This window comes from Coregonus lavaretus, assembly GCF_964263955.1.
Source record: "Coregonus lavaretus genome assembly, chromosome: 16".
NCBI classification, from domain to species: domain Eukaryota; kingdom Metazoa; phylum Chordata; class Actinopteri; order Salmoniformes; family Salmonidae; genus Coregonus; species Coregonus lavaretus.
This window is the reverse complement of record NC_140003.1, coordinates 37,259,530-37,268,930: the sequence shown is the minus strand read 5'-3', so window position 1 is coordinate 37,268,930 and position 9,401 is coordinate 37,259,530. Positions and strand designations below refer to the sequence as shown.

At 40.2% G+C, this 9,401-nt stretch overlaps 2 protein-coding genes across 2 annotated transcripts in view; one reads left to right on the top strand and one right to left on the bottom strand.

Annotated features, from left to right (window-relative positions):
* Nucleotides 1-774: 774 nt before the first annotated feature.
* On the bottom strand, nt 775-5,691 carry LOC311143461 (dynein light chain Tctex-type 3-like). The gene is made up of 5 exons (XM_084179278.1): nt 5,566-5,691; nt 4,383-4,424; nt 4,120-4,243; nt 3,638-3,715; nt 775-2,287 (listed from the first exon to the last, which is right to left on the bottom strand). Exons 1-5 carry the CDS (start codon nt 5,590-5,592, stop codon nt 2,211-2,213), a joined length of 348 nt encoding a protein of 115 aa, XP_084035404.1. The 5' UTR covers nt 5,593-5,691; the 3' UTR covers nt 775-2,210.
* Nucleotides 5,692-8,593: 2,902 nt separating this feature from the next.
* The window catches only part of sytl5 (synaptotagmin-like 5), a 70,899-nt gene continuing 70,091 nt past the window's right edge, over nt 8,594-9,401 (top strand). Inside the window, 1 exon segment of the mRNA XM_084179489.1 lies at nt 8,594-8,705. The gene's annotated coding sequence lies outside the window, so the exon portion shown is untranslated.

Below are 9,401 nucleotides of genomic sequence, written 5' to 3'. Positions count from 1 at the left end.
GCTTTGCTGGTGACACTGATTTATTTAGAATTCAAGGCACACTTAACCAGCATGGCTACCACAGCATTCTGCAGCGATATGCCATCCCATCTGGTTTGGACTTAGTGGGACTATCATTTGTTTTTCAACAGGACAATGACCCAACACACCTCCAGGCTGGTTAAGGGCTATTTTACCAAGAAGGAGAGTGATGGAGTGCTGCACCAGATAACCTGGCCTCCAAAATCCCCCGACCTCAACCAAATTGAGATGGTTTGGGATGAGTCGGACCGCAGAGTGAAGGAAAAGCAGCTAACAAGTGCTCAGCATATATGGGAACTCCTTCAAGACTGTTGGAAAAGCATTCCAGGTGAAGTTGGTTGAGAGAATGCCAAGTGTGCAAATCTGTCATCAAGGCAAAGGGTGGCTATTTGAAGAATCTCAAATATAAAATATATTTTGATTTGTTTAACACTTTTTTAGTTACTACATGATTCCATATGTTATTTCATCGTTTTGATGTCTTCACTTATATTCTACAATGTAGAAAATTGTAAAAATAAAGAAAAACCCTTGAATGAGTTGGTGTGTCCAAACTTTTGACTTGTATTGTAGAATTACCTTTTGTTGTTACAAATTGTCTAACGTAACTACTACCTCAACTACCACAACCCCCAGGAATGTGTGCAAGGTAAGAAACCAGCAGCTTGTTTCACCCCATCATAAACCTCACTAGCTATTCTGTCAACCTGCTTTACTGGTGAGACATCTCAAATAAACACCAGGAAATCATGTGACGTTAGTTAAATAATACATTTAATGAATGAAAGGTCAATGGACAAACACATCAGTCACAAGTCATACTTATAGTGTCGTGAGTAGTTGAAACAAAAAGCATTTTCAGTCAGTTTAATATCACAAATGATATAAGGGTTAGTGAGGTAAATGTGATACAACATGCAGGACAGCTACAACTTCAACAATCTAGAGGGAATGTGATACAACATGCAGGACAGCTACAACTTCAACAATCTAGAGGGAATGTGATACAACATGCAGGACAGCTACAACTTCAACAATCTAGAGGGAATGTGATACAACATGCAGGACAGCTACAACTTCAACAATCTAGAGGGAATGTGATACAACATGCAGGACAGCTACAACTTCAACAATCTAGAGGGAATGTGATACAACATGCAGGACAGCTACAACTTCAACAATCTAGAGGGAATGTGATACAACATGCAGGACAGCTACAACTTCAACAATCTAGAGGGAATGTGATACAACATGCAGGACAGCTACAAATTCAACAATCTAGAGGGAATGTGATACAACATGCAGGACAGCTACAACTTCAACAATCTAGAGGGAATGTGATACAATATGCAGGACAGCTACAAATTCAACAATCTAGAGGGAATGTGATACAACATGCAGGACAGCTACAACTTCAACAATCTAGAGGGAATGGTCTTCGAATAAATACAAATGGTCTTACACATATTCTTAAATAAAAGGTACACTGTCATAAACCTACAATGCTCCAATGGAAACTCCAATATGTCTCTCTCTGCACTCTGTTAGGAATGTATTGAACCTGATCTCTCTGCTATGAGACTCCGATTTTATTTTTGTGATAGTGGTACGACACACTATTGAAACTGTAATTGGGATGTATTTATTTAGTTAATACTATTATTCCATGAAGATGTTCTGTAATTATTATTATTATTTATTTTTTAGTCATTTAGTAGACGCTCTTATCCAGAGCGACTTACAGGAGCCATTAGGGTTAAGTGCCTTGCTCAAGGCACATCGACAGATGTTTCACCTAGTCGGCTCGGGGATTAGAACCAGCGACCTTTCGGTTACTGGCACAATGCTCTTAACCACTAAGCTACCTGCCGCCCAGAATCTTTACCAGTGTGGGTAGTTCCATTTCCTAAGTCCATGCTGAGCATATCTCTATAACTACTGGTCTATATTTACATTTGCACACAGACAACACTATGCATCCACCACATATTGCAACATCACTGAATTCCCATCCTATGGTTCCCATTGGGAGTGGTCAAAGTTTGTGGGTGTTGTTGTACAACAGACATTTATTTTTATGGGTAATCAGCATAGGATCTTCAAGGTTTGGTGGTGCTGGTGCATGCCAGGTTGTGTTCAGCTCAGTGCGAGAAAGGGGGATTGTGGGAAGGGGAACAGAGGGCCCCACGTTAACAGGTCACGGCCACGGCGAAAACACTCACCACACAGTACATGGTGCGGTTCTCCCACCTGACCGTGCAGCTTCCTGTGGGAGGACACCACAAAGACCAATCAGGTCAACCCACTAGATCTCAACCAATCAGAGGGAACACAACATCAGAACCAATTTGGACACACAAAATAAAGTCCAACACATGTGGCTTCTTCAGTGGAGAGCAACGTTTCAAAACATATACAGATAGAAACAGAGCATGACCAGATTCCTGTTCTCAGAAAATCACAGGGAATCATGTAAGTCCAATACAATACCTCTCTATTAGAGCCCGACCTATATGTTTTTTTTGGGTCCAATACCAATTCCGATTTTGGGGGGGAGAAAACGTACCAATATATCTGCCGACATACTATTTTACAGTGGGAAAATGACACAATAATGAAACTACGGCTGAACCCATTTAGTCGACTGGTCGATTGTTTGGTCGATAGGCTGTTGGTCGACTGAGATTTCTTTAGTCGAGCAGTAGCAATAAAAAATAAAAATAATAATCATGGTGTACAAAACTGATTGGCTCCTGTCTGAGTGGACTGATCCACTGTGGAGGCCGTTGGGATGGCACAGTCCATCGGTCTAAGACGTGCTACTGAAAATGTAATATGGTAATATTATGTAACAACAACGGTACAACACAAATAACAATTATAATATTTTATAACAAGTGCGCTTTCTGCTGCGTTGGATAGTGGTCGCTGTCTGTGGTTCTGAAACACATCAGTGCGCTGTTAAATTGGCGCATTTTCCTAGACCATGTTGCTATGTGCATAAGCATACATGTGTCATGTAAAGAGAGCAAGGGTTGAGGGAATAGGGAATGTTTTTCCTAAACAAATTAGGGATTTTGGCAACATCACCTTTCAGTCAGAAATGGCTGTAATTATGTTGCAGCTTCAGCAACACAGACAGCGCTGTGCACACTGATGTTCTGTGGTGGACATCAAACAGTTCGCTTAAAGCATCAGACAAGCTCAGTGCATATAGTTGATTTGATTAAAACACATATTGATTTGATTGAAACTCTATATGGAAAAATACACGTTTTAAAATGTTGACCAATCGATTGGTCAAAAGAACAGACGACTCTTGGTCGACCAAGATTTTTTTCAGTCGGGGCCAGCCCTAAATGAAACATCATGAGAATGGACTCAAGTGTTCAGATAAGAATGAGATTCCCTTTTTTCATCCTATTTATTAAATATCGGTTATCGGTGGAATTATCGCCGATACAGATATAGCGCTAATAAGCCAATATCGGTCGGGCTCTACTTTGTTGCACCCTTCTGAATAAGCCAAAATATAATACCCTGTTCATCAGCACAACAAAAGCAAATGCCTGTTCAAAGGTTAGTACAGTATGCGTGGGGTTTTCCTCTCTCTCACCATCAGTAGCAGTGTCCCAGTAGCAGGAGTTAGCCGTGTGGAGACCAGCACCACTCTTCTGCATGATGGCACAGTTCACTGGAACACAAGACAATGTTGAAGATACATTTCCTGCTGTAAGCATTCTGTCATGCACAGGGCCTTGCTCCTGGTCACAAAAGGCTATCATACAGCTGTCATACAGATATTATCCTCTATCATTCAGCTTTCATACCACTGTCATACAGCTATCATACTGCTATTATAAAGCTTTTATACAGCCCTTTGCGACCGGGAGCACGCACAGGGCCCATCATCCAGCTTGTTAAGGGTGGAGTAGAGAAGCCTTCTTCTAATGGATAACAACAACTTCAACTTTTAGTGCATCTATGTTCTCTCACCACTTCGATGTGACTAATTTTTGACTGACTCTTGTAATACCATAGCTTCCTTGTGTTATATCATCATTATATAATTTACATTTAAGTCATTTAGCATCATACCTATGAACTTGAATGGTCTCCCTTGCTTGACCAGCTGGGTGAGAGAGTGCTCCACGATGCTGGCAGTCCACTGGTTCACTTTGTTCTGGTTGTAGTCTATTCCTCCAATGATACCTTCGATACACTGAGACAACGACACCAGACAGTCAGCAAGGGAAACAACACAGTCAAGCAGCTATGAAGGGATAATCACAGTGGTTTTGATCATCTTTACCTACCAAGAAATAAGACTGTTGAGAAACATGTTTCAAAGATCCCCTTACCTCTTTAACAGAGACACTGGCCTCATCTGCGTTGAAGGACACCTGTGATTCCAAACGATATCAAAAATATATAAAAATAGCAATTATGAAAAACATTTAACATGAAAACAAGAGGGGATTACTTTGTTATGATATAACTCAAAACAAAAGCTTGTGCTGTTGGGCATTCATTCACACAAAAGGAGCTGGAGCTGACCTAGTTTCTCCTGGCTACTTGCACAACAAATCAGGGTACACAGACAGACAGCCAGTCCACTCTGTGAGATCTTAGTCAACACTATAGCTGTCAAGACTGGATATCAAAGGCTTTCAGGCAAGCCCCGGGAGGAAGGGCTGCTACAATAAACTCATAGCTAACTGTTGATAGGATCTTCAGAATAACTTGCACTGAGATTATGGGTATTGCAGCCTGCTGCTGTATAAACAGGGTAGTGATTTCTGGAAGATTTCTAGCTAAGTAGATTCAACGATACATATATACACTCTTAGAAAAAAAGGTGCTATCTAGAACCTAAACGGTTATTCGGCTGTCCCTATAGGTTACACATGGAACCCAAAAGAGTTCAACCTGGAACCAAAAATAGTTATCCTATGGGGACAGCCGAATAACCCTTTTTTCTATGACTGTACACACCGGGTTACTTCAGCTGCATTATACTGTAGATATGCCTATGCTGAATGTTGACAGATGCTCGCGCGCTACTAATCAAGTCCTGCCCAGCCCAGTCTCAATGATTGGACCACACCCAGCTAGATGGTCCTCTGTAGCTCAATTGGTAGAGCATGGCGCTTGTAACGCCAGGGTAGTGGGTTCGATCCCCGGGATCACCCATACGTCAAAATGTATGCGCACATGACTGTAAGTCACTTTGGATAAAAGCGTCTGCTAAATGGCTTATTATTATTATAGCTAGCTGCTAAACTTATCAATTTCCCACATGCAATAATATGACATAATTTGCATGACAAATGTTTACAAGGTGTATATTATCGTTAGTTTCATTTGACTACTTAAATACTCATGTCCTCGCTAGTGACGTTTTCTAAGCCAGCACCCTCAATGCAGTGCATGCTAACGTTAGCTAGCTAGCTAGCTGACCATTCATCTAGCTAACTCGGCCGATTGATATCAGGGTCAAAGTCTGAAATAATACATATATATCTAGCTTAATGCACAATCTACCTCCTCTCCGGAATTGTACTCCTCCATTGCTTTAAAAGCTAAATTCTCCAAGGTTTTTCACCGACTCTGCTGTTGTTTCTGATTAGCTGTCACCGAGATGGAGATAATCAAAGACAGCGACTCAGTGAGCCAAGACACACCCACAACGACTGCAAGTGAGAGCAGTAGATTATATTTACTGCCACCTGGCGGTGAGAGGTGTAATCGGGATTTTCTGGAAGCAAACGGAAGAAGTGGATCATAACTAGGCTGTAAAGAATCAATAATTGTTTTATCCACAGAGATCCTATAATTCATTGGTGGTGATATAGTGGTAAACAATGTTATATGTACTTTTTTATTTTATTGTAATGTTTGTTTATTGTTATTATTTGATTGGTATGTTTTTGTGTGTTTTATATTGTGTTGTTCACCAAGGTTGGGGATTGTGTGGAGCCGCCAGGGGCAGTGTTGCCAACTAACTTTCAGGGGAAGTTGCTAGAGGCAGGTCGATTTGTTGCTAAAAGTTGCTACATGACATTGCGCGATGACGTCATTATGTAATAACGTAAAACTGCGTCATTACGTAGAATACACAATAACGTTACTCAAATTGACTGGACATCTCGGCGAAAAAAAATATTTGACATTTGTTAGTTTAGATTTGTTTGTTTATTATCACATATTTTTATTTGTAAAAGTAGTATAAACACAACACATTTTATATGATCAGATATTTTTATTTTTAAACACAACACATTGAATTGTTGAACAAGTACACATTACACATTATTGAACAATTACATTTTATTTATTTTCTTATTAACTAGTAAACCTACACATCCTGAACAATTATAGCAGTGTATTGGTATTTAGTTAACATGCTACCTAACTGATCAACAATTATAGATACAAGCTAATAACAAGCTCTCCAGCTCTCTCCGGGTTGTTGTGCTGCTTGGCTGGCCTGCTGCTGCCTGTGCATGAGCTGAGCGCCTGCTGCTGACGTCACTCACAATGCACTTTTGCAGCCAGGCACGTGTGTTGTGACTGAGTGTGTGACAGAGAAAATCGTTGTTGTGTCATTTAGAGTGGAACATGTGTGCATTTAAGCGTTTGAGTCACTTTTCAAAAGTTGCTAAAAGTACAAAATACATTTTTTAAAGTAGCTAAATTTGTTGCTAGTTGCGGTTTGAAAAAAAAGTCTGGTAGTCTGAAAAGTTGCTAAATCTAGCAACAAAATTGCAAAGTTGACATCACTGTACTAGTGGTGCGTTTGTGATGGAGGGTGGGGTGGGAGGGGGGGTTGTTTAAAAAATATATAATTTTTATATAGATTTTTTAAATTGATCTAATAAAAACAATTGTTCACAAAAATGAGATCATATAATTCAGTGTTCTATGTAATTCTATAATTTTATCCCCGGAACAGCTAAGGGTAGAACTAGGGTACGCTACCACAATCTGACCCGATCTGGACAACTTCTACCTCAAGCTTTTAACACACACACACGCACAAAGAAATACACATAGGCTACATGCACACACAGAGAGAAAAAAAGGGGGGAAAGAAACAGAGAGAGAGAGAGAGTTAGAGAGAGAGAGAGAGAGAGAGAGAGAGAGAGAGAGAGAGTTAGAGAGAGAGAGAGAGAGAGAGAGAGAGAGAGGGTTATAGAACCCATTGCCTTTATGGTTGTGAGGTCTGGGGTCCGCTCACCAACCAAGAATTCACAAAATGGGACAAACACCAAACTGAGACTGCATGTAGAATTCTGCAAAAATATCCTCCATGTACAACGAAAAACAAAAAATAATGCATGCAGAACAGAATTATGCCAATACCTGCTAATTATCAAAATCCAGAAAAGAGCCGTTAAATTCTACAACCACTTAAGAGGAAGCGATTCTCAAACCTTCCATAACAAAGCCATCACCTACAGAGAGATGAACTTGGAGAAGAGTCTCCTAAGAAAGCTGGTCCTGGGGCTCGGTTCACAAACACAAACAGACCCCACAGAGCCCCAGGACAACAACAGAATTAGACCCAACCAAATCATGAGAAAACAAAAAGAGAATTACTTGACACATTGGAAAGAATTAACAAAAAAACTGAGCAAACTAGAATGCTATTTGGCCCTAAACAGAGAGTACACAGTGGCAGAATACCTGACCACTGTGACTGACCCAAACTTAAGGAAAGCTTTGACTACTCAGTGAGCATAGCCTTGCTATTGAGAAAGGCCGCCGTATGCAGACCTGGCTCTCAAGAGAAGACAGGCTATGTGCACACTGCCCACAAAATGAGGTGGAAACTGAGCTGCACTTCCTAACCTCCTGCCAAATGTATGACCATATTAGAGACACATTTTTCCCTCAGATTACACAGATCCACAAAGAATTCGAAAACAAACCCAATTTTGATAAACTCCCTTATCTACTGGGTGAAATACCACAGTGTGCCATCACAGCAGCAAGATTTGTGACCTGTTGCCACAAGAAAAGGGCAACCAGTGAAGAACAAACACCATTTTAAATACAACCCATATTTATGTTTATTTATTTTCCCATTTATACTTTAACTATTTGCACATTGTTACAACACTGTATATATATATACATAATATGACATTTGAAATGTCTTTATTCTTTTGGAACTTCTAAGTGTAATGTTTATTGTTAATATTTATTGTTTATTTCACTTTTGTTTACTATATACTTCACTTGCTTTGGCAATGTTAACATACGTTTCCCATGCCAATAAAGCCCTTAAATTGAAAATGGAAATTGAGAGAGAGAGAGAGAGAGAGAGAGAGAGAGAGAGAGAGAGAGATAAATCTGAACAAATCATTTGATACTGCAGCATGACTTATTGAGTCAATAGGAAATGATTAGGATATTCAATATCACGGTACATTGCCACTGGAGAAATAAAAGCCTTAATGGGGTTAATCGATAGACAGCAGAGAAGCTGCCCCAGCTGTCTCTCCGAAACCGTGACCACGCCCCCTACACACGGGAGCACCGGGCTGCAGCGCGGAGCAGGGCTGTTGATACCACAGCTGTGGTCAAAAGCCACAGAGGCGCGCCAAGAGACGGACTGACTGCACAGGCTCCTCCACCAGCCACTCTCACGACACCACTTGCTGTAGTGCAATTCTCAGGTAAGAGGTGTTTTCTTTTGCAATCCTTAAAGAAACGTTGTAATTTTCTGATGGTGGTTGTGTGAAACATGCACTGCGGTGTCCCATAATGACTCTGAGAAGGGAATTCCCGACGAAGAGGTAACAAGCGACAGAGACCACAGCCATTCCCAACGCGATAGCATTATCATAGTGGTTAAAACTGATAGGATAGACTACACTACAGGCAGTTTTTGCTACTAATTGCGGTAAGACTATATTCATTGATTTCATATTGTAACTGTTACAAACATTCAAAATAATTTTATGATGGAATATTCATTTAATAATATAGTCATTATAAAATTATACGTTTCAGTTCAAGTGAGGTCTCAACTAACCTACATCCGCATGTAAAGTTAGCAGCGTTTCTTTGGACAGGTGCAATGCAGCAAAATGTTTTTTTTGTGTGCTGTCCACCCACGTGAAAAAGACTATAGTATACTATGGTATAAATACTGTAGTATTACTATATTTATATACTATAGTATTCACTGTAGCCTAGTGTTTTTTAAAAACTTTACTGTAGGATTAACCTAACGTAGCAGGGGTAAAAGAAATGCCTGAAACTAGAACCTGTACATACTGGTCTTGACAAGAACAAAAAATACTGTCGGGAAAGGTTCTCTTCTGCACTGTTCAACCAATCCAGGAAAATGTGAAAGAAGAGTTAAGATG